This window comes from Silurus aristotelis, assembly GCF_946808225.1.
Source record: "Silurus aristotelis genome assembly, chromosome: 29".
NCBI classification, from domain to species: Eukaryota; Metazoa; Chordata; class Actinopteri; order Siluriformes; family Siluridae; genus Silurus; species Silurus aristotelis.
In genome coordinates this window covers 1,746,490-1,772,712 of record NC_139602.1, presented here as the reverse complement: position 1 = coordinate 1,772,712, position 26,223 = coordinate 1,746,490, and the positions used below count along the sequence as shown (strand labels likewise).

General features: G+C 41.6%; 1 protein-coding gene across 6 annotated transcripts in view; it reads left to right on the top strand.

The window, feature by feature from the left end:
- hivep2a (HIVEP zinc finger 2a) overlaps nucleotides 1-24,103 on the top strand; it is a 54,313-nt gene extending 30,210 nt beyond the window's left edge. For all 6 annotated transcript variants that reach the window (XM_083535608.1, XM_083535605.1, XM_083535610.1 and 3 more), the window contains 7 exons: nucleotides 9,328-9,429; nucleotides 15,385-20,366; nucleotides 20,475-20,626; nucleotides 21,082-21,257; nucleotides 21,397-21,492; nucleotides 21,630-22,561; nucleotides 23,170-24,103. In XM_083535608.1, the coding sequence (XP_083391734.1) occupies nucleotides 15,657-20,366; nucleotides 20,475-20,626; nucleotides 21,082-21,257; nucleotides 21,397-21,492; nucleotides 21,630-22,561; nucleotides 23,170-23,847 (6,744 nt within the window). In that variant the 5' untranslated portion in view covers nucleotides 9,328-9,429; nucleotides 15,385-15,656 and the 3' untranslated portion in view covers nucleotides 23,848-24,103. The remainder of the gene's footprint in view (nucleotides 1-9,327; nucleotides 9,430-15,384; nucleotides 20,367-20,474; nucleotides 20,627-21,081; nucleotides 21,258-21,396; nucleotides 21,493-21,629; nucleotides 22,562-23,169) is intronic.
- Nucleotides 24,104-26,223: the final 2,120 nt, after the last annotated feature.

Below are 26,223 nucleotides of genomic sequence, written 5' to 3'. Positions count from 1 at the left end.
TGCGACACATCCGGCAATCAAAACGGTCCGTGTGGAAACATAGCAAAAGTTCCATTTGGTGTCATTTAAAGCGCCGTCGTTACTTTAAAAGGTGTACAAATATATATGGTCTTTATGCTCTAAATAAACTAATAAATCAATCAATCAATAAATAAATAAATAAATACAAAAAAAATTTATGCACTCGAAGTAAAAACAAAGGTGTCTGGAAACTAAACCCCCCCCCGGGCACACACACACACACACACACACACGCACACAAACAAACCTCTTGAGCAGATGTAGGGCATTTGTGTCTGGCCTGCAGGAAGGGAGGAATGTGGAAACCTCATAAGGAACCTCAGATTTTTCCACTCCTGCTGCGTACACATCTCATTATCAATTTTATATGAACACTTTGGAAACTCCTCCTGCCCGGGAGCCTGTTTTTTTTTTTTCTTCTTCAGTCTGGCCTCGTGCTTCTCTACCCACGGCGTGCATTCTTTGCGGTGGCACATGGAGGACTGATTTAGTTTTTATAGCTTATTACTACGGCCAAGTCATTTAGAGAATAGTTTTTTGTTGTTGTTTTTTTTGCTCTTGCGAATACAATACCTCCGTCTCCTACGGGACCTGAGCGGTACAGATGCTGATCGGTGTTAAAGGATGGGGCTGAATGTTATTAAAACCTGAAGGCATAATTCCTCATCATCACCGATCATGTTTGCACTCATGCACCTACAGTAAAGTACGTCCCCCCCGTCCCCCGTCCCCCCCCCGTCCCCCGTCACCCCCGGCTGCTGCCTGTATACAGTAGAAGAGATGTCAGAGTGCTTACACACACTACTTCCGGACAGACAATGGAGATTTGCGTTGCAACACAACGACACCTATTCACTTCCTCTCCAGGGAAATCCCCGCTCGCTCTGCTCGCTCTTACAGGGCTTCATCATGAATCGCTTTCATCCCAGTTTCAGATCGTGTAGTGAATACTGGGGCAACACGGTGAAGGTTCTTCTTCCTGCCCTTCTGCTTTTCTGTCTCCTTCTCGTTACCACCATCAAGTCGAATTTGTGAATGTTAGTACTTCTACTTCTGAGTAGTCATACTTCCTGTATGAGCTGACTGAAGGTACAGCCATATGTGTGTGTGTGTGTGTATATATATATATATATATAGTCTTAATGAGGCCTCTGAAATAAAATGCTACAATTCCACACAACATCTAGTGGACGAGTGGAGCTCATTATAAGAGCGGATGGGTGTGAACGCGAGGTCGCACCGCATGACTGTTAAACAGACTATAGTTTCTATATAACTGCATAGAATTAATAATAATAATAATAATATATTGATATTATACAATTATATATAATATAATATGTAATTCAAGAAAGAGCTACATGGTTACAAGGATCTTCTGCAAAGATGGGCCATGATGTCATCGGTCGCACCGGATGACGTTCTAAAATACCGAATGCTTTTTAGTTATATTAGACACTAAATATGGAAAAATCGCAATATTTCCTTTATGTTCGCACTTTCGTTATTTTTTTTTTGTGTTTGTTTGTTAGGAACAATACACTAGTCATTGTTAGACAGGGCATGTAGCATGATGCTAGTTTGTAGCCCTCGTCCCTGGTTAGGCTTTTACTTAAGAAAAAAAATCGCACAAAATTAAAGAGTACAAATATCCGGATCGGTCGGTTGTCCACAAACTTTTGGCCTTACGGAAAAAAGCGCGAGGCGAAACTGCGAAACGAGGCATAAAACAGAGGAGACTTTGCGGTTGCAAATACGGCAATACGTTCCGATTCGAAGTACAAATTGTGTCTCGACGATCGAACATCCCCGGCCGTGGTTCGATCCCCGAAGACCTCATTACATCCCACAAGTTAACAGACGGGACAAAAAAAAACCCAGAGGGTGTAGGCAGGAAAGTGAGTGTGTTGAAGGAACTCAAAGCACAAACACAACAGGAAGCACCAGGAGACTGCGCTTTATCTCAGCGGAGCTGGAAACAAAAAAAAAAAAACAATTATCGCTCAGGTTCTTGCGAAGAGGAACGATGGAAAGCGACGGCGAGTCCTCCCAGAAGAAAGCTGTGTGCTCAGTGCTACTTCCTCCCCTTGCACTGTCTCCATGATGCAGCAGCTTCTCTAATCGATGGAAATTCGTCGTCTGGAAACAAAACCCTGTTCCTGTGGATCCGTTTTGAATGTGTTATGACAGACATGGAAAATAGGCACCGCTTTCCTCTCTTTCCTTTTGGCTATGGCCAGAAAAAAAGCACCATTCTAACTAATCGGGGAAATGTGTGTGTGTGTGTGTGTGTGTGTGTGTGAGGGCAAGTGAGAGTGTATCTATTCATGTGTGAAATTTTCCATGGGTCATATGTCATTCTGGGGAAAGATGGGCCGAGATCCACTTCCTCCACTAGGGAGCATGCTGTTGTGAGAGAGAACATACATGTAACCCGAGTCACTTTCCTCCTCCATTTTTTTCCCCCAAAGGTACTACCCTATTTGCTCAAAATCTGGGGAAGAGGGATCCGAGGCGTATCTTTGTTAACCCTGAAAAGAAGCTTCCGAGGTGTGAAAGCGCACAAGGTGTAATGTTTCTAAGGTGTCAGGAGAGCTATGGGCACAATGACGCAAATCTGGCAGTTTACCGGATCTGAGGCGCTGCTGCTGTGGGACGATTTCGGTCAAAGGGCACGATGACGAAAATCCGGCAGTGCCATGTTTGTATTTATTTCATCTTTATAGCCGCTCACACAGATACGGAATTCCCGAACATGCAGAGCATCCACAGTGTCAAACGTTGCCAGATATAATAGAAATATGCCTGTATGTGTCAGGCGAATCAGGCGAACACATGACGATGGCCTTAGACTCGTTTTAGGCTTAAACGACACCTGTAGAGAAATTACACTGCATCGCATTTATATTCACAGCATTTAACAGACACATTTATGTAGATCGACTTCTTATCCGATTCTTATTACGAGGTTAAGGGCCATTCTCAGGGGCCCGGAAGTCTTAGCTCCTTGGTGTGGGATTTTAACTCTCGAAAACGAAGCCGTATGTTCGTATAATTTGTCAACTGCTAAGATAGAAAACTTCTCCAATCCAAAGTGCCACAATCACATCGTAGCATGGCTCCGCCCCCTTGGATAAACCAATCAGGATCGACGGATTGTCAAACGGACCATTTTTACAGCTCGGTCTGCTGGAACACATTGCTTTAAAGCACAGTTTTTGACCAGAAACGTTTTTCTGAACTCCCGATGAATTGTAAAAAAAAAAAAAAAAGGGAGAAATTGCAGAGCGAGAAGGCATGTACGAGAGAAAACGAGTGGAAAATGAACAGACGGGCCTGGATGGCTTTTACAGACTGACTCAGATAGAACGCTGCACGAGCGCCAGCTCTCTTAGCCTTGTATAACAAGCCAGAGATTGGCACGGATGGCGTAGTCTTGACTCATGGTAATATCACGCAGGGTCTGGTCCTGTTCTTGCTGCAGATGAGAAAGAGAATGCGGGCAGGTTCACGTCGCACCACAGAAATAAATAAATAAATAAAGCGACGAACTCGGTGACCTTCGTGCCGGCTGGATTTCTTACCTTTTTGTAAATAAAAAAGAGATTTTTTAAAATTCAGACAAGGTTGTTTAGAGACACACGGACTTTCAGTAATTCCCATAACAATCCCAAATTCTTGAAAAAAAATATTTAATTTACAGAAAAATATAAAAGTTTTTAATCAAAATGTATAAAATAAATGTGTGTAAAAGAACTACAAAAAAGAGCAAACAATTCTATTGTGATTAATAATCAAAAATAAAATAAAAAATAAAAGAATATTTAAAATGCTTTCGTGTATCAGTACTAAAATGCTAATTTTTTTTTATGATTTTTGTCATTAACTTTATTTTTTATTTTCTTTTTATTATCTGCTCCTCATCCGTCCATCCATCATGCGGTGTTTTTCGTGGATCTTAACTCGCAAAAAAAAACGCTCTATAATCAGTCAAAAGTATTACGAGAAGGTTTCTTCTCAGCGCTGACACTGCCAACAGGAAACGTGAAGAAAAGCACGAAAAAAAAAAAAAGAAAAAAAAAACCCTCGATCTGCACATCACGTCCTGACGCAAATACCACTTCCTCCTTTTAATCTGGAACGTAGGCCACGAGTTACAGTAGTCGTAAGTTGTATGTGGATGAAGAAGCCGAAAGGGAAGAGGATTGGGGAGGGGGTGAGGATGATGATGGTGATGATGATGATGAAGAGGCGAGGAGATGACACTGATTAACCCACTCTGAAGGCAGCCAACGTGCCTTGTACAGTGCTCTGTGATTAATCCCCATTAAAGCACCATGTGTCTCCGCTGTGTCACAGGCCAAATCCTGTTCCCTAACGCGTTGATTACAGAGCGAGTGCCCCCCGGATCTCGCTCCTACCCCTCTGCTGTGCCACCCTTATTGTGCGCTCGGCTCGGTCACGTGGCACCGCTTCCTTTTCAGGGCTGGAAACATAAAACGAGTGTTTTTGTTTTGTTCATAATCATCATTTAGGTTCCTGATTTGTGAACCGTTTGGTTACTGGCTGAGGTTTTTACGATTCGTGTTGTGGTTTAAAAAATGGCTTGACTGGATGGATGGATGGAGGGTAAGGTTTTAGGGGGGTTAGTGTTGGGTTTGGAGTTAGGGGACTGGGGTTGAGGTAAGCATGTTAGGGTTGGGATTGGAGTTAGGTTAATTGGATTGGAAATTGGGGGTTTAGGGTTTTGGTAAGTGGACTAGGGTTAGGACTGTGGGTTTCAGGGTTAGGATCGGTTAGGGTTTAGAGTTTTTGGGGTTAGGGCTGGATGGGTTAGTGGGTTAGGGTTAGGTTTGTGGGTTTTAGGGATAGGGTTAGCATTAGAGTTAAGGTTAGTGGTTATGGTTGGGGGTTGGTGGGTTGAGGTTGGGGGTTAGTGGGGTTTGGGTTAAGGTTGTTTAGGGTTGGGGGTTAGTGGGTAATGGTTGGGGGTTTGTGGGGTTTGGGTTGGGGATTAATGGGGTTGGGGTTAAGTTTGTTTAGGGTTAGTGTGTTAGTGGGTTAGTCTTGGGGGTTGGTGGGGTTAGGGTTTAGGTTAAGGTTGTTTAGGGTTGGGGGGTTAGTGGGGTTTGGGTTGGGGGTTAGTGGGGTTTGGGTTAAGGTTGTTTAGGGTTGGGGGTTAGTGGGGTTTGGGTTAAGGTTGTTTAGGGTTGGGGATTAGTGGGGTTTGGTTTGGGGGTTAGTGGGGTTTGGGTTAAGGTTGTTTAGGGTTGGGGGTTTGTAGGGTTTGGGATTAGGGTGTTTAGGTTTGGGGGTTAGGAATTGGGTTAGTTGTTTTCAGGATTAGGGTTGGATGGGGTTAAAGGGGTAGGGGATTATGGGATTCGGGAGTTTAGGGTTGAGGTTAATGAGTTAGATTTAGGGAATTAAGGAGTTTGGGGTTGGGGCTAGGGTTAGTGTTGGGGGATAGAGTTAGGGTTAGCACAAGACAGAGAGATAGATAGATGGATGGATAGATTTTTCTTCTTCTTTTTTCTTCTTCTTCTCATGTGTTATTTATGTCTCTGTTGCTGTAATATAAGCCTTTAAAAGCACTGGTCACGCTTTTCCTGTGAGAAAAACATGTCAGCGTCCTAGTATTTTCTGTCTTTGTACAACGTTGGCCGGAGAAACGTCTCATGGAGCTGAGAATCCCACAAACTGCCATGTGGGCGGCGGTTAAAAAAGGTCTACAGAGTACACGGAAAATGTAGTATGGAAAAAAAAATGAATGATCGTTTTCTTCTAAAAGTCATACTTCGTTTTCTTTTTTTTATAAGCTTTCGGTTTGAACTGGACGCAGGCTTAGCGTTCGTGTATGTTTTGCTTTGAATTCAATGAAATGTTTTTTTTTATGTTCACATCCTGACCGAGGCGAAGACTTCGGAAAGTATGCAATCGCTTTTTTTTTTCGTCCCAATATTTGTGCTAATTTGACCAAACAGAGCCGATATTGCTAGGAAATTGAAGTTCCCAGCAGGTCTTAGGCAAAGAGAAACGAAAGACTTGAACGCAGGCGGTCGCGAACGCCGGCCAAGTCGCAATAAAACCCAATCCTCTGATGTCTGTTGCAGCTACGCTACAAAATTCCACTCTTATGCATTCATCTCTCAGCTGTGCTCTTTCCATTAAACCGGGCTGTCAGACAGAGGGAGGGGAGGGAGGGAAAAAAAACCCAACAAAAAACGAGTGATGGCAGGGGTGTTAACGTGCAGCTGGAGAACATCAGTCTGGTCAGCTGACCTGATTGTTTTTGCGTTTGCCGAACGTCGGGTAAAAATCCGTCGCGGTCGCGGAGCACATGTTCGGACCGAGAGCTGTCTCCGAGGTTTGGCCTAGCCATCGCTCAAAAACCGCTTTTCGGTTTCCTGCCATAAATTTTTAACCTCGCTCATTAATTGTAAGGTAATTACGCCGTCTCGGAAACACCTCCAGCCACGAGAAGGTATTAAAGGCACCACGTAGAAGACAAGTGGGCTTTTCGGGTATTAATTATGAAGACTGGGCAGAAGAGCGCACCGCTGCCGAGGGCCAGCTGAACATCTGGATAAGTTTGGTAGGTCAGTGGTCAAGGTTCTGGGCTTGGAAGCTTGGAAGATGAATGTTATTCACTCTTCACTGGGTCCTTTGGGGAGCATTTGGCAAGTGCGCTAGCATGCTAGGAGGCAAAAAAATAAAAGCTAGGTGGAGGTAGAGAGCATTTTCGAAGGCGTTTTGAAGATGTCAGGTGCATGTGACAGGGCTACATGGTTCTTATGGTTGCACCAAGAAGCCACCGAGAAGCAGGGGGTGGCACAGCCCAGGGCTCTTCCTGCCCTCCGATACAATTAGCCAACTTTCTTGTATTACTTTACATTAAATTTGCATTGGGCTGAATAATGTTGTGGAAGGTCTGGCGGGAGGACGGATTTGATGAATCGTATCCACCATGCCGTTTTGAGTTTATGCCCTGGAGTTTTTTTATTTTCATGAGGGTGTTAACAAAGGAAGGACGTTATGGCATTATCCAAAGGGACTTACAATTATCTCACTCATAAATCTGAGCAGTTGGGGGTAAAGGGTCTTACTCTGGGGCTTAGGATTGGCAGCTTGATGTGGCTGGGATTTGAACTCACAATCTTTTGATCAGTAAAAATGTAAAACTGTAAAAAATTTGGGGAAGCTCCACATTAATCAGCTAAACAGTTAAGAGCCTTCCTCAAGGGCCCAGCATTGGCAGCATATTGGTGCTGGGATTCGAACTCGACCTTCTGATCAGTAAAAAATTTAAATGTAAATGTACAAATTTGGGGACGCTTTATGGTTAATATGTTGATCAGCTAAGGGGTTAAGGGCCTTACTTAGGGGCCCAGGAGTGGCAGCTTGGCATAACTGGGGTTTGAACTCATGACCTTATGATCAGTCCAACATTGTAAGCATGGAGTTTCTCCAAATTTGTACATTTAGGACATTTTTACATTGCTGGCATCTTATTCATACAACAAAGCTGCTATAGGGTTAAGGGCCTTGCACAGGGGTCCAACATGGTGTGGCTGGGATTTGAACTCACAACCTTCAAAAACAAATGTTAAACCTCTAAGCTTTCACAGGACAGGACATTTTCAGACTTTATTTGGAGACTTGAACAGGAAGAGGAAGTTCTGGGAGTCTTTAGATCCTAAAGATAAATAAATAGATGGATGGATGGAGGGATGAGTGGATGAACAAATGTCTTCTACCCTTTAAAAAACATTGATTATTGCTTTTCTTTTTGTACTGATCATTTATTACTTATGGCTAAAACAGGTCATGATCGGTCATGGCAGTCTTCTCCTTTCCTCTAAAACAGCGATAAAACCCTCTTGGTAATCACCTAACCACCAAACTCCTCGGTTTCGACATGCAGTACGTGTGAGTGGAGGTGAGAGATGTTCCCGTCCTGATTAAGCCCGTTTCCTGTGTTTACTCGCTGTGAGCACCAGCGCACATTGTGATGCAACTCCACCGAAATATCTTCTTTTATTCTTTAGTTTTTTTGGGGGGGTGAGACGATGCAGTCTCGGTGGAGAAGCGTCACATTAATGCTGTTTGTGTCAAACCTATTCATGAGGACGGATGGAATTGTTTGAGTTCTGTCCAGGAGGAGTCACATACATGCATGCTGGATATATGCAGTGTTTGATTCAGTCATCCTGATAATCCAGGGCTCAATTCAGAGATCACTTTTTTAAGAATCTTTTTGTTTTCGCAATTATTTGAAAGACTGGAAGGATATTTGTGGAGGAGTGAGGAGTGATAATCCACCACCAAACAGGCTGTAGCACAGACAACATATCGCTAACTGGATGGATGGATGGATGGATGGATGGATGGATGGATGGATGGATGGAGAGATAGATAGATAGAATCAACAATCTATTTATCAATATAACCTTTCAGAAAGAAATGGAAGGATGAATGAATGGTTGGAAATATAAATGGATGGATGGATGGATGGATGGATAGATAGATAGATACATACAAGCATCCAAACATACATAAATTCTTAAATGGATGGATGGATGGATGGATGGATGGATGGATGGATGGATCAATGATAGATAGCTGGCAATCCAGAAATCTATCTATCTGTCCATCCCTCTACCCAATAATCTATCAATCTAACCTTTCAGAAAGAAATAGATGAACTAATGAATGGCTGGATATATAAATGGATAGATGGATAAATGGATGGATGGATGGATGGATGGATGGATGGATGGATGGATGGATGGATACAAGTATACAAACCTACATAAATGGATGGATGGATGAATGGATGGATGGATGGATGGATGGATGGATATTTGGATAGATGGATGGATGGATGGATAGATAGATATTTGGATGGATGGATAGATGGATAGATAGATAGATAGATAGATAGATAGATAGATAGATAGATAGATAGATAGATAGATAGATAGATAGATAGATAGATAGATAGATAGATAGATAGATAGATAGATGGCAATCAAGAAATCTATCTATCTGTCTATCCATCTACCCAATAATCTATCAATCTAACCTTCCAGAAAGAAATGGATGGATGGATGAATGAATGAATGAATGAATGAATGAATGAATGGTAGATTGTTGGTTGTATAGAGGGATGGATGGATAGATGGATGGATGGATGGATGGATGTTCTGGTTCTAAATGCAGAGAAATGCTATTACGTATCACTAGGGCTTTATGACTCCTGTATGCTGAATGCTCATATTTCTGTTCTTTCTTCTCTCCACACAGTGGTCTGTGTCGTCTCAGCACCCTGGCTAAAGGATCCTTTCAGGCCTTTCTGGTTCCTCCAGGTCACCTGATCACCCAGGATCCAATTACAGCACTTTTCGGGTGAGTTTTTATATATATTTATATATTGGAGACATTTCTGAATGCTCTTCCTAAACTCCATGGAGGATTTCTGTGTGTGGTGGAACTTCCAGGGTGAATACTGTGATTCTGAGAAACAGCTTGAGGCACAAAATGAATTTGGAGATGAACTGAAGAAGAAAATGAGAAATAAAATGAGAAACAGCACCAGGAGATAACTCCAACAGCTTCATAACTGGTAGAGTCGCAGGACAGACGCTCTCTCTCTCTTTGGCATGGAAATAGGTGTAATCTAAAGGCACTACTTTATCTCAGGGTGTGATTCGGAGCACCAGAATTGTACATGTAACGAGTTTGAATATATTGTATGGAAAAAAATAGAAGAAAGGCAGCAGGAGATACAGAACATGTGAAGAAGCTGAAGACCATGGCCTGATCTAGCTATTTATTTAGTCTGCCCTGACCTTAGAGAAGGTCTGTATATCTGCAGACGCCGGAACTCTTTCTGCTGGAACTCCTTTAGATTTGCTCTTCGATTGTTCCTCCACTTGTTTCGTGAAAGTGCTCCGGGTGCGTGTTCCTTATGTTCACGCAGTTCTTCACTTGAATGTTGATATGTTTGATATGGACTTGGATGTGATTTTGAAGAAGGAATGTGTGCAGAAGTTTTGGAAAACATTAAGGTTCAGGACATTCAGGTGGGATGTTTAAATATATGTACTATTTATATTAAGATTGTATTACACACAACGAAGGAAAGAAAGAGAGAAAGAAAGAAGAAAAAGAAAGAAAGAAAGAAAGAAAGAAAGAAAGAAAGAAAGAAAGAAAGAAAGAAAGAAAGAAAGAAAGAAAGAAAGAAAGAAAGAAAAAAGAAGGAAAGAAAGAAAGAAAAAAAGAAGAAAAAGAATGAAAGAAAGAAAGAAAGAAAGAAAGAAAGAAAGAAAGAAAGAAAGAAAGAAAGAAAGAAGGAAAGAAAGAAGGAAAGAAGGAAAGAGAAAGAGAAAGAGAAAGAAATGAATAATAAAAGAAGGAAGGAGAGGAAAGAAAGAAAGAAAGAAAGAAAGAAAGAAAGAAAGAAAGAAAGAAAGAAAGAAAGAAAGAAAGAAAGAAAGAAAGAAAGAGAAAAAAGAAGAAAGAAAGAAAGAAAGAAAGAGAAAAAAGAAGAAAGAAAGAAAGAAAGAAAGAAAGAAAGAAAGAAAGAAAGAAAGAAAGAAAGAAAGAAAGAACGAAAGAGAGAAAGAAGGAAAGAAAGAAGGAGAGAGAAAGAGAAAGAAATGAATAATAAAAGAAGGAAGGAGAAAAAAGAAGGAAGAAAGAAAGAAAGAAAGAAAGAAAGAAAGAAAGAAAGAAAGAAAGAAAGAAAGAAAGAAAGAGAAAAAGAAAGAAAGAAACAAAAAAAGAAAGAAAGAAAGAAAGAAAGAAAGAAAGAAGGAAAGAGAAAAAAGAAGAAAGAAAGAAAGAAAGAAAGAAAGAAAGAAAGAAAGAAAGAAAGAAAGAAAGAAAGAAAGAAAGAAAGAAGGAGAAATGAGCCTCATGCCTGTGTTGATTGAGATCCAGCTGCTTCCTGATGTTTCTGCAGGATGTTGTGGAAAGTGAAGGAGTTCAGTGCCGTGGTTTCGCTCAGTGGAAAATCTTACAGAATAAAATTAAGACCAACAACAAACCACTTGTTTCCTGCCCACTTTTGTATTTATTTCCTTTTGTTTTCTTTTGCAGGCTGATGTTCTGAGTTTCTCTCATTCTGTCCTAAATCATTAACTCATTTCACCTGTACTGCATCTGTTCAGCCCGTAAGATCCCTCGCTCCATCCCTCTTCATGAATTTTGCGCTCATTAAACATGATGTAATGTTTTTTGGGCCTAATATCAGTATAATGAACCAGGACTACATTTCCCACAAGCCACTGCATCCTCACACCTGATTCCTTTCCTCCTCCTGATTAGTGATTGTATTTAACTCCTGCCTTTCACAGCTTTGCTTCTTCATGAGCAGGTTACGGTTTGCTTTCTTTCCAAATGAACTAATCGCTCTTCGAGACGACTCGTCGTTCTGAATCGCAAATAAAAACTCGCTCAAAATGAATGAATCGCTCTTCGAGACGACTCTTGTTTCCGAATCGCATTTAAAAACCCGGTGGAACATGAACGAATCGCACTTTGAGACGACTCGCCGTTCTGAATCGCATTAAAAACTCGCTCAAAATGAACGAATCGTTTTTAGAGACGACTCGTCGTTCTGAATCGCATTAAAAACTCGCTCAAAATGAACGAATCGTTTTTAGAGACGACTCGTCGTTCTGAATCGCAAATAAAAACTCGCTCAAAATGAATGAATCGCTCTTAGAGACGACTCGTCGTTCCGAATCGCAAATAAAAACTCGCTCAAAATGAACGAATCGCTTTTAGAGACGACTCGTCGTTCCGAATCGCAAATAAAAACTCGCTCAAAATGAACGAATCGCTTTTAGAGACGACTCGTCGTTCCGAATCGCATTGAAAACTCGCTCAAAATGAACGAATCGCTTTTAGAGATGACTCGTCGTTCCGAATCGCATTGAAAACTCGCTCAAAATGAACGAATCGCTTTTAGAGACGACTCGTCGTTCCGAATCGCATTGAAAACTCGCTCAAAACGAACGAATCGTTTTTTCGAGACGACTCGGCGTTCCGAATCGCAAATAAAAACTCGCTCAAAATGAACGAATCGCTTTTAGAGACGACTCGGCGTTCCGAATCGCATTAAAGACTCGGACCTCTGGAATGGCAGCCCAGGCCTCTTTACTCTTCCTACATCAGATTTTCAACACTCTTGTGGTTGAATTAAATGTCACCAATCTCCACAAAACCTAGTGGAACATCTCCCCAGAAGAGTGGAGCTCATGAATACGGCCTTTTTTTGTTTTTTGTGTATAATGTAGATGTTTTTTTTTGCAGCACTGTGACATGGAAGGTTTTTATAAATGCAGCGTGAGCACATCTTCCTTTTTTTTTCCCTCCCCACGTGTTTATTCAGACGTCTTTTCAGCGCAAAAGCACATCATTTGCCTAAATACAGAGTCTCGTCGACGGATGCTCTGTTTTTTCCGGTGCATTCACAGGCTTCTTCGCGTTGCTTGGTGTTGCAGCTGGAGGATAATTGTGCATTCGACCAAATGTCTTGAAGGGCTGTTGCGGTGCTGCGAATCCGGCTGACATCGCTCCCGGCCCACTCTGACCAAGCGTTGTGTAACACTCTCTTTCTCTCTCTCTCTCTCTCTCTCTCTCTCTCTCTCTCTCTCTCTCTCTCTCTCTCTCTCTCTCTCACCCCCCCCTTCCTTTTCATAACACAATTCATCAGCAACATAACTCTGCATGTTATTCATGCCTTTCCCTCCTACACAGGAACTGTCACCCACGCTCTTCACCCCATCTTGAGATGGCTGTGGATGCTTCCCACGCATTCTTTCTCTCTCCCTCTCTCTTTCTCTCCCGCTCTCTCTCTCTCTCTCTCTCTCTCCAGCCCTTGTGCGCTCGTACACGTCTCAACACACATCATCGCGTACATTCGAGCTCTCCCGGCCATGCCGTTAAAAATACCTCATCTTCTTTAATTGCTTCCTTTCTGCTCCACATCTCACTTCAGATTTTTTTTTCTTTCTTAGTCTGCAGCTTTGTGGCGTAAAAATGTTTTTTTTCTTCGACACTCTCCTTCCAGTGAGCTCGCCTTTTTTTTTTTTGTGTGTGTGTCTAAATCTTTTTTTTTTTTTTTTTTTTATTTATTTGACACTGCAGAGCTTCTTACTGTATCTTCCATCAGCTGACCATCTGGATGTGGTTTAAGCTGGCTACCCTATCTGCGTCAGCCTCTCTCTCTCTCTCTCTCTCTCTCTCTCTCTCTCTCTCTCTCTCTCTCTCTCTCTCTCTCTCTCTCTAATGTCTTCTAATGAGGAGTCAGCAGGACGCTCGGCTCCAGGTGGCTGACTTGTACACATTTTAGGGTGATGGATCCTACAGATCCTGCTAACACAATACAAAAAAAAACCCACAGCGATGAAAAAAAGTGCTTGGCAAAGCAATAAAAAAAAATCTTCTGCAAGGGAAATAAGTACAGCATGTGTAGTATGAGGAGAATGGTTTTGTCTCGGAGATGCTGGCGATGAACTTCCAGAGGAACGTGTTTTGCTAATGTATGTAGGATCTGAGGTGGATTTGGGGATTCGGTGCAGGAAATACCGTAGATCCCAGATCTGACTTTATGTGTGGGGAAAAAGAACTGGATGAGATGTGAAAACATGAGGCCAGAAGAAGAATGTCAGGTACAAAGTCGTTTGTTTACGGTACGTGCTAACCAGCTTTGAATCGCGTGTCCATCGGTGAACTGCAACCAAATCGTGAGGAAACTATGATGAATAAAAGTTCTGATCTTCTGGTTACACTGTTTTGCATCTCGTTCGACCGAGTACACACTCTTGCAACAAACAATTGGATCGTTCCAAAAGAAACCGTTTCAATGTTTTTGTTTTGAAATACAGTAGTACAGTGCAAAAGTATTTGCCCCCTTCCTAATTTTTTTGCATATTGGTCACACTTTTATTGCTTTTATTTTTTCATTGGGGTTCTCAGATTTTCTCTTTCCATGGTCCAAAACCAAAAAGAACTGCTTGAGCTTGGTAGTGCGGATTGTGGCCTTCGATGTCCTCCAGTTTCGTTTAGGCTGCGGCAGCTGAACATCGAACGAATGAATGCATTCGAGCACAAAAACAATGCTGCTTATACGACAACAACCAGAAACTCTTTGTGCCCGTGGCTTTCGAAACTTGTGATTCTTGGTCCGTGAGCACATATTTTCCTGCGTCAAGAATGGAAGAAACTGAAAACAAAACACAATAAAAAGTTTCAGGTGCTATAAAAACCACTGGCTTTTTCTAGTGGCCTATTTTTAGCTCACACCAGCCCCCAGACAGCGGTGTCGCATAGTTTCCTCACGATTTCACAGCCAGCTCTGATAGATGAAGGAAAAAAAATACATGTCGAGCATCGTGCTGTACCACAAACAAGCCCCGAGTGTACTCTCGGAGACACGGTGCGTAACTCAAGTGTGTAATATGGCAAACGTTTATTCAGAAAGGTCTCGCGTGTTTACTTGGTGCATGGGTTAAGGTGAAAGAAAAAGCAACAGAGCACATGAACAGTGTGTCGTTTCTTCACGGTTTGAGCTGTGGACGCCTACGTGCATCTGACATTAACGTCACTCGTGTTCCATAGACTATTTTTAGACATTGGTGTCTTTTTAGAAAATGAGTGGGCATGCTTGTTAATGGCGAATTGAGAAACTGGGTTTCTTTTCATTGATGCTGTTTTTTTTACCTGCTCATTACAGTTACAAGCTCTCTCTTTTACACACACACACACACACACACACACACACACACACACACATTATAGAATTTGTATATGTATGTTTGTGTGAGTGTAAAATGTATGTATATATAATTACGTATGTGTATATTAGGGATGGGCGGTAAACCGGTATATATTATATTTCAAAAGATATCATCATTTTGCTAAATTCGATATTTCATACGCTGCTGTTCCGAAATTTACCTGTAGGTGGCAGTGCTTCCCAATGTGCTCCGAAACTGGTAAACGTGACAAAATTTCTATATATTTTTTAATTGTATTACTTCAGTTATGTGCCCCCCCCCCCTCATCATCATCATCATCAAAATGTAACTCATGTTCCCTGTGTTACAGTTTGATTCAATGGTATTAAGATATGAATATTATTTATTTATTCATTTATTTATTTATTTTTGATCTTTCGAGGCTGGGTATTTGTCACTTATGGTATCGATTTTATATCGATACTGAGGTATTACAGTATATAAATGTATGGTATTGAGCCATCCTTACCATGTGTGTGTATAATGTATGTATATGTATGTTTAAATGATGTTCTGTAATTGTGATTTTCTTTTTTCCCCCCTTCTTTCATAGATACCTAAGGAAGACTTAAAGAGAACATCGTGGACTTGGATGAAACTAAAAAAATTTCATGAATAGAACCATGCCAAAAGAATAACTGATGGAAATAATTTTGGCTCCTGGTTATAAAAATGCATTTTTGTAAATCTGGATCGATTCTGAAAATGGAAATGGAGGACTTTTGGTTTAAATGGTGTTGTTGTTAGTAAGTCGCCTGGCATGACGGTATATCTGAATGCGATTTACTAAAGACTATCTTGAGAAACACGACTGAAAACGGAATAATGGAGCCACATGGAACAGCTGCTGGACAGAAATGCAGCAAGGCACCGCGCGAGAAAAACTCTTTACAAAGGAAGTGGGTGTCTGAGCCTTGTGCCGGTACAAAAGGAAGCACTTGCGCGGAAAGTTTACAAAGTGGTATCAGCGGGACTGTTATTGCGGCCTCTGGAAAGATGCTTTTAAGTGCAGAGTCTCAGTCATCTGCAGAAAGTCAATTTTTTCACAGGTCGTTTCCTTATCAGTTGCAACATCCGTACCCACAGCAACCCTTGAAGTCTTTCCTTACCGGGTCTAAGTCACAACCTGGTTTGGAGCCCCATGCATGGCCTTTCCCAGGCAAATTGCAATCTCTGCCGCAAGACGATATGTTTTCCGTGCATTCGCGTTCTCATGGCGCTTTTCCCCGACAGAAATCACCGAGTTTACCTAGCGCTTTTTGCCAGTATTCACAATCAAGCTCTGAGCAAAAAGACGAAGGCCATAAGAAGGAACAGAAGCCCAAGAAGCCTGGCAAGTACATATGCCAGTACTGTGGACGCGCATGTGCTAAACCCAGTGTGCTTAAAAAGCACATACGGTCGCATACGGGGGAACGGCCCTATCCATGTGAACCCTGTGGCTTTTCATTCAAAACCAAGAGCAATTTATATAAGCACAGAAAATCCCACGCCCATGCTATTAAAGCGGGACTTGTCCCCTTCTCGGAGCTAGCGACTCGCACAGATATTGATCAGGCATCTTCGGTTGGTGAGACAGAGGTACAGTCGGATGGAGATCAAAGCACTGACACTGATGAAGAAACTGCAGAAGGGGCCATGTACCCAGAAAAAAGTAGCTCCATACCACAGATATCAATTGACTCAGACAAAAGCACTTTAGATAAAGGAGGTGAACCAGCATATGCAGACCCGGCAGAAGAGATGGCCATGGCCTCTATGAAAGTGCCTATCTTAATTGTTCCCAAACAGGGGCTTTCGTCAACGACCATAGAGTGTACCCCGTTCACAGAAATGAGGGGATCCAGTATAAGAGGTATGGTCCCAGGAGACGAGTCACATACTGTCAAACAGAGACTTGCGTTAAGACTCACCGATAAAAAAGGCCAGGACTCTGAGCAGTCTTTGAATCTGTTAAGTCCACACAGTAAAGGTAGCACAGATTCTGGCTATTTCTCTCGCTCGGAGAGTGCCGAACAGCAGATTAGTCCACCCAACACCAACGCAAAGACATATGAAGAGATTATGTTTGGAAGATCTTGGTACTACAGGCCCATCTCCAGATCTAGGCATCCGATTACGATCGGAATGACTTCTAATCCTGACCCACAAAACGTGTCTGCCATGATTGAAATGGACATGGGAAAGATATCAGAGGATCACATATTTTTCAGAGGAAATTTTGCTGACTCGCAAATGGTCGCAGCATGCGACCCAAAGCAGTATCCTCAAGGTTCTCTCCTGGAAGCTCCTTCCGAGACCGGCCCCCTTTTAAGGAGCAACTCCATGCCGACACCATCCCCAACCAATCTTAATGTTCCTTCGGCACTGAGAGGGAGTCACTCCTTTGATGAAATGATGTCCCCAGATGATGTATTTTACCCAGGGGCAGGTGGTCTAAGGAGACTCAGGAGACAAGCTGCATTTGAGCATGGGGAGTCTGAAAACTATGGCAAGATGGGAGGTCCATACTCAACACTGAAAATGGGGGAGAGGGAACATTTTATATCTGAGTTCAAAGGCTCTGGATCAAACCTCGCATGTCCTGAAATGCGTGCATTATATGGCGGCTGCGCTGCAAAGATGCCAGAGATGACCACAAGAAAACGGCGTAAAGAAAAGAGTGTTGGTGATGAGGAGGATTGCCCCGGGCAGTATGACAACATGAAAAACATCTCTCCTGAAGCATCTGGGGACTATGATCTAAAACAAGGAAGTCAGGAAACATCAATGGCTCCCCACACAGGTCGAGGGTCTATGTATAGCAGTTACAATTCTTCAGAAAGTTTTGATAAAGTTATGTGTCCAGATGATGTTGTCCTGGTACAAGAAACGGACCGAAAGGCTGCAGTCAATGTAATATCTGTTATTCAACATACCAACTTGCTTAGCAGGCCAAACTCATTTGAAAAGTCTGATTCAATTGAGCATCAAACTTATCAGCCCGAAAGGCCTGTTGGCCAACTCTCTGAGCAATCTGACGCTGAGAATGTTGACGACATACAGAGTCCTGACTCTATTCTTAGGTCTGAGAGCATGGAGCATCATCAGCAAAGTGACGGTGAATTAGCATCCATTTCACCAAGTCAGCAATACCATATGCCCCACAAACTTGTACGCCAACCGAACATTCAGGTACCTGAAATTCGAGTCACTGAAGAGCCAGATAAACCAGAAAAAGAACCAGAAGTGCCAGCTAAAGAACCAGAGAAACATGTAGAGGAATTCCAGTGGCCACAGAGGAGTGAGACTCTGTCCCAACTCCCAGCAGAGAAATTGCCCCCAAAGAAAAAACGTCTGCGTCTTGCAGACCTAGAGCATTCGTCTGGGGAGTCAAGCTTCGAGTCTACGTGTACCAGTCTGTCAAGGAGCCCAAGTCAAGAGAGCAACCTGTCCCATAGCTCAAGCTTCTCAATGTCATTTGATCGAGAGGAAAGCATGAAATCGGTCTCGCCAACTAAGCAAGATGAGTTTAGTAAGCAATCTGAATTTTTAACAGTACCAGGGAGTGGTCATTCTCTGTCAATTCCAGGTCATCACAAGGAAATGCGTCGCTCCTCATCAGAACAGTCACCTTGTGGTTTGCCTACTGAGGTGCCAGAGACTCGTAGCAAGTCATTTGACTATGGAAGCCTATCACCGAATTCAAGACAAGGCGAAGTATATGCCAGTGCATCATCCATGAAGGAACGCAGACGTGGATATCTGGTTAGACAGGCATCTCTGAGTGTCTATCCTGAAGTTGTACCTCAAGAGCAATGCTCAGAGTTAAACATCAAACAAGAGCTTTCTGATCCCCATACTTTACCTTCTTCTTGGCAAGGCCCTGCAAATCTAACGTCTTCGCCCCACTTTGCAGCTGGAAGTGATTTATCAAGACAAAAAAGAGGATCGTATCACTTGTTACAGCAGAGCATCAGTGAAGACAGCCAATCAGATGACTTGCAAAAGTCACCACGCTTGCCAGGGCAACTGTCCACAGACAGCGAGGCTTCAGTGCATGAGCACATGAGCCAGGATGTAACTCAACACTCCTCACTTCCGAGTAGCTTGGTATCATCGCCGTTTTTTCAGAACGTTGTCTGGTACACTGACTCAACACGACCAAGGCAGCACCAGGGTATCAGTCAGCCGCAGAAATTACATATCCGACCACCTAATCTACAGTCTAATCTCCAGAAATCCCACCAACCCCTTCATCAAATACAGGTGCCTAAAGAATCAAATACTGAGGGGTCGGGTCAAACCTATCCTTATGTCTCGAGAGCCTCTCCACAAATGCCAAAAGTGCTCACTACAAACTCTGTTTTCTTACAGCAAATTCAACCTGCCTTTGCCACTCAAAATGTTGGTTCACAGTCCTCATTTTCTGGAACGCTAGTCCCTGTTAGAATCCAAACCAACATGCCATTGTACGGTAGTGTTATGTACACAAGTGTTTCACAAGATCTTGCTACTCAAGCTCAGGGTACCACTCCTCTCCAATTAATAGGTTCAGAAAAAGGCATATCTTCAAAACACCCAATCGGGTTCAGTCTATCAAAAATATTAGGTCATCCTGAAGGATCGTTGCAATATCCACTTTGGAAAGTTCCTGAACCATTACCTGGAAGACTTAATACTGGTATACCTTTGTCTTTGACATCAGGAACTATTTCAACAACAGATGCATCATCTAGTATCGGAGGAAGTAAGCGAATGCTGTCCCCGGCCAGCAGTCTTGAACTTTTCATTGGAACGAAGCAACAGAAACGAATTAAGGAGGAAAAGATGTATGGTCAAATAGTGAAAGAGCTAAGTGCAGTTGAGCTAAGTAATTCAGGTGCCCCGAATGACTGCGACACCTCATCACAACCTGATGTTTTAAAGAGAGGCGACTCAGCAGATGATCTGGAGAGGATGTCCTCATCTCCACCAGCAAACTATCCTTCGTCCTCGGTGTCTGAAGTTCCACACAAGGAAAGCTTTACTCCACCTTTACAGATTGTGATGAACACTTCAAAAAGAGCAGAGTCCCCAGAGGATCTTGATGTAGACAAATCCAGTCCAAATGCCACCTCAGGCCCTGAGTTTATGGTCTCTTCGAGCGACACTCAAGATGAACTGAAGCAGACCAAGATCCCGATAAACATGTTGGTGCAACTTGCCAGTCAGGGTAGTGCTGTATGTGGGAGCACTCTCCTGCTGACTGACTTAGCAGATGTTGATCAGTTCTTCCAGTTCCCAAGTCTACGTACGCCAACAAGTGTTAGCTGGTGCTACCTGAATTACACCAAGCCAAACTACTCTCAGACAACTCCCTTAACCTCTGTTTATGGCTCTTGGTGCGTCAGCTCCTATAACCCAAACCCACTCAGCCTCAGCACCAAGGCAACCCTGGCATTACTCTGCTCCAAACAGAGGAGGAACACAGAAACTTATACAATGGCTGCAATGTATCAGCCAGGGACTGGAAAACTTGTCTCATCCCTGTTGTGGAAACAGAAGTTTGAGCAGGTAATGATTTCCTAAGGCTCTGTTAAACTCAAAAACATCATATGAAATAAAAATTTTAAAATTCTGTATGTTTAGAATTTGAAACAAACCCTTCTTGTCATTTTACAGATGAAGCCAGATCTAATGAAGCTGGATATTAGCAAGCTGGGAAAGAAAATTAAAGGTGTAATCTCAAGGGACAGAGTGAAAGAGGACCATGGAGAGAAGGAGGCTTCGTTAAAGCAGGCTGAACCCACACGCATTAAAATCTTTGAAGGAGGGTAGGTTCAGATTTGCGGCATCACAGTATTCGTATATCAATTACAAGGTCCTTGTTTGGCCCCCTTTAATTTTTTTTAAATATTATGTGGTGAGACAAAGTTTGGTTTTTCAGGGTGTGTTTCTGTAAACAACTTAAGCATTTATTGCCTCTACAAACGGAAATTGAATACCTGTAAATTGAATTACAAAAAATTATAACCTTGACTGTTGTTTCAGGGAAGTGGTAGTGGTTAAAATGTTGGACTTCTGATCGCAAGTTCAAATATGCTAAACTGCCACTGTTTGGGCCCTTGAGCAAGGCCCTTAACCCTCAACTGCTCAGTTGGATAAACAAGAACATTGTCACTCTGTATAAAGGCATCTGCAAACGCCATAAATGGAAATGTTTAGCTTCTATAACGTTCACTTGCACATGTAACAATCGGACAACAATGTATCAATATGTTAAATTCAGGTTCAAATCCAACGAGGACTATGTTTATGTGCGGGGCCGAGGTCGAGGAAAATACATCTGTGAGGAGTGTGGTATCCGGTGTAAAAAGCCCAGCATGCTGAAGAAACACATTCGAACTCACACTGACGTCCGGCCATACGTCTGCAAGTTCTGCAACTTTGCCTTTAAAACGAAAGGTGGGTTCTTGGTTACCTTGTATTTTTAATTCTTTGTTTGTCTAGATTGGTCTAGATAAATTGAAAGACAATGGCAAAGCGTTTCATTTCGAATATGGCTTGGTTGCCATGTTTAAACATTTTTAATTTCTGGTTCCAGGAAACCTAACAAAGCACATGAAGTCGAAAGCCCACATGAAGAAATGCTTGGAACTCGGGGTGTCTGTAACATGCATAGAAGATGTGGAGGGAGTCGGTATGAATGAGTCTTTTATTTTGAGAGAAGATAATTATTGTGATGTATATTGTGAATAAGCTCTGTACAGCGTGCAATACTATTCGTTTAATTAAAAAACTGCTGGGGTCCTTTTCAAATATTTTTTAAAATTTCAGATACCGCTGAGGAGATCCAAAGAGATACTGGAAAGATGGGCATGTTAGAAATCATGGCGGAGCACCAATTTTCGGATGCCGATGACTCAGATGGCGCCGAGGAAGAGGGCGATGAGGTGGATGAGGACGAAGATGAAGATGACGACTATGATGGTGATTCAACACCAAAGACACTCTCTCGAAGCACAAGCCCACAACCCTATGTCATCCCTTCACATTCTGTCACTGCTGTCGCTGCATCGCATGATGTTGGCCCTGATCCATTAAGCTCAGCCCCTAAGCAGCCACTGTTTGGATATTATTCTAGTTTGCCCAGTATTCAAATCACTCAACTTATGGTGCCTAGTGAGAAGGCAAGAGAGAGCCAAATGGCAGAATACCAGAAACTGCTGCAGGGAGCTTTAGGTGAAGAACCTAAAAACAGATTAGAGATGCCTAGCTCCATGGAGGAAGATCATGGCTTGTCTCCAGAGCACAGTTCATCTTCATTCGAATTCTCTCCTTCTCATCTGTCCTCACCCAGCTGTGACTCTTCACCTCTTAGAGAGCCCTCACCCAAATGTAGGTACTTGTCCCCAAAACGGGACCTCTCCCCACGGGGTCGTTTGTCACCAAGAAGGGAAGCATCCCCCCTTAGACCCCTGTCTCCTAGGAGAGATATCTATAGAAAGGATTTATCTCCGAGGAGAGACATGTCCCCCAGGGACCTCCTTTCACCTATCTCCCACACCGGGTGTCAAGCGTCTCCCACAAGAGATCTCTCTGGGAGACGTGAGCTGTCCCCAAGAGGCCGCTACAAGGGTGTGCTCAGACCATTGTCGCCAAGAAGGGCAACTCACGCACACAGTGGACCTTGGACAATTAACCAGCATCCACACAGAGAGGTGGCTTCAGGTGCTCAGAAGAATAGGAGCCACTCAGAAATGAATATGGTAAGAGATCATTAGATTATTTATGTTCCGTTATAAACTTATGTCTTGTCATGTATACTTCTTAAGATTATGACCATTTCTAAAATAAAATTGATCATTTATATATGACTAAAGGGCTGTAGTCAAGACTTTCATTGGCGAGTCTAAGGACTAGCCGAGATTGAGTCCAAATGGAAAATGAGAGTTAATATTAAGACTTAAACCCAGCATTGTTGGTTGAACCATTGTAGTATCTCTATACAGTTCATACACAATGGTATTGATCTGCTCCCTGGTCTTCATGTTGGTTTGTCCTATTTTGTTCAACAAACGTAGTCTTTACCAGCAGCTCAAACCAAGAGGTTTTTAGGTGATGAGATAACTCACTGGTTAAGGGTTACTGATTAGAAGGTGGGGGGTTTGACAACTGGTATGGCTGACCTGGGTGGTGGTATCTAAATGGTTAAGGCATTGAACTTAGGCTCAGAAGATTGTGAGTTTAAATCGCAGCCAGTCCTGGCCCCCTGAGCATGGCCCTTAACAACTTAACTGCTACTCAGTTGTATAAGATAAATGTAAGTCACTTTGGATAAGGTAATCACCCAAATCAAATTTTTTTTTTGATGCAGAGGAAGACGTGCTATTCCCAAGGAGATAAACACAGCACAGACGCTCCCTCAACACACCAAGGTCTATTTAGCCATCTCCCCCTCCACTCTCAGCAACAGGTTCGCACCTTATTCCCTATGATTCCAATTGGCGGAATCCAAATTGTGCCGGGCCTTGCCCACCCAGCTCGCCTTCCTCTCAAGACGAGTGCACCGGAGGAGCCCGGAGAGTTGTTTTTGCACTTTTCCGAGGGTTCTGAGTCGAACACTGAAGGTGCAGAGGATTCACCTCAACCGCAAGACACGACACTGTTCCTGAAAGCTCAAAGGTCAGCCCCGTCTAGGCCCAGAGATGACCCGAAATGCCCGAGCGACAAGGAGATCAAGCAAGAAGAAGGCATCATGACGTGCACTAAAGCCATCGCTTCTTTGCGCATCGCCTCAGAGGAACCCTCAGCAAAGGTGGCTGGTTCCATCGAGCAGATCCAACAGCACACGTTGTCGCATTCTTTGAGTGTACAGCAAGGGATTCAGAGGTTATGTAGCCCAGATTTCAGGCCCTCTAACACAGAAACTGGGGCATCGAAAGCTCCTGAAGGAGGAACCTGTCCCTCTTTTTACATTACCGAGGCTACAGAGAGGGCGTCTGGCCAACAGGGACAAGAGTTCAAGAATCCGTCCAGCGCAACAAACGACTGACAACAGCTGAATCAAAATGGTGGATCGTACATTACACTCATCCTGTATGTTTACACATACACCGTCGCACTCGAATACTAGTGTGTACATGTACAGCGTAGCATGCCTTTTATAACCCGGGTTGCCGTTTTAACTATGGTTACTTTTCTTATTTAAAAGAAATGTCGGAGAATAACCTATATGTTAACTTATACATGTATATGAGCCTGACCAAAATTGCTTATGAAATCTTGTCCGGTACTCTAAAAAAGAAAAATGTACAGATCTTTGTGCCTTTGGGTTTTTTTGTTTGTTTGTTTGTTTTTCAATTATGCTATATTCTTATGAGCATATAAAACATGAAGACGTGTAAATACGGCAGACTTTTGTGTATCAGCTTTGTATTAAATGCAGAATGCTGTCTTTTTTTTTTTTCCTTTTTTTGGACAATCTAAAAAGCCCTCCCCCCTCCCCCACCCCAAAAAGCCCTTGTGTCTAAATGATGTGAAGTATCAATATATGTACGGTTGCACTAAAAAAAACAAAAAACATATTTTTATATGGGTTAAATGAAATGGCTTTTTTTTTGTGTGTGTGTGTGTACAGCATCAATTCTATAATATTTATTGTATCTTGTTTCATAAATTGTACAAAAAAAAAGAAAAAATGGAAAAAAAAACTTTCTTAATGTCGTGGATGCCTTTTTGCGAAGCATGGATTTTACTATTGAATAATAATAAGATGAATAATAAGAACAAAATATGTATACTATTAAAAAAAAAATATTGCTTTCTATTAGAAATATTCATATCCTTCAAGCCAAACGTTTGCTTTCTTGGGTTTTCTTTTAGACTCACAAAGTGTCATTTTTTTTTTCTTCCCTATTTTTTATATCGGCGACCCACCGGATACAGTATGGTGGATGACAGCTTTAAGTTAAACGCCGCCCCCCCCCCTTTTTTTTTCTTTTTCTTTTTTTTTTTTCCTCCCGAAGTAATAGGTTCCACACTAGTTGTGATATTGCTGCTGTTTTACGTCGAACTGTCAAGCATTAAGTGAATTGCCGTTTCTGCTTGCTTTTGGAAATACATTTGGAAAACGTCAAATGTCAATTATGTCGCTTTAAGTATTGGTAAATTTTTTTTTTGTTTTGTTTTGTTTTTATGGGTCACATTCCAACAAATGTATGTATATGTGTGTGAGATATATATATATATAAATATATATATAAATATATAAAATATTTGCCCCTAATCCTATATACTCATATGCATATACGTACATTAAAGGAGTTTATTATGGGCCATACATTCCACAATTTAAAAAAATAATAATTTTTTTTTAATTTTTTTTATTTATTTTTTTTTTTTTTACTTTTTGTAAGTTATAAGTTGGTCAACTCCAACAATAACTCTTAAAAATGCACTTTATATTTCTTACATTTTTCTGAAAGATAATCCTGTTCTATAAATGATTTATACATATATATATATATATATATATATATATATATATATATATATATATATATATATATATATATATATATATAAAATATAAATAAAAAATTTAACTGATGCTATATATAAGATTTTTTTTGAAAGTGGGATTCATGCACAAAAAAAAAGAAAAAGAAAAAAAAAACCCTGTTTCTGATTAAAATGATTTAACTGGAGCATGGAGCCAGAGAACTCCCATGTTATGTAAAATCTGTAATTTTTTTGTACTGTGTGTATTTGATCCATGTTATTTACTCCTTGGACATTTTTTTTTTTTTTTTTTTTTTTGTCAATAGTACCTGGTATTCATTGTTAAGTGTATTAATATGTTTAAAACCCCGAGGTATCATAAAGCATAAATCATTGTAATGAGAGAGAGAAAGACGTACATGATATACATAACTGGGTAAACTTTGTGATGTCAGTGAAAAAAAAAATACATTATCATACATGATTTTTTTTTGGACAGTAAATGATAAAAAATTATAATTAATGATAATAAAAAAAAACAAATCTGGATCGTGTTTTTAAATAAATGCAACTGTGAAAAGCTGTGTGTGCTCGATGCTGCCTTTTAGAAATGGTTTCAAACGTAAGTAATCATTCGAATCTATTCGAAGGTAAAATCCAATTTTAATTAGTTAATTTATTTAATACTAGTCATCAATTATCGTCAATTAACCCGGGTGTTACTATACAGACAAAAAGTGTTCAATAGAGTACGAGCTTCAACTTCAACCCAAGGAAAGCAGATCTTCAAGGACCTGGTGTCTTATATAATTGTGTGCCTTCAGGTTTGGGGAAGAACCTCGTATGGCTAAAAAAACTCCATATAGTGTATTTTATATAGAATAAAAATGACTTTGATGAAGTGATGTGCTGGGATTTGTAGTCATCT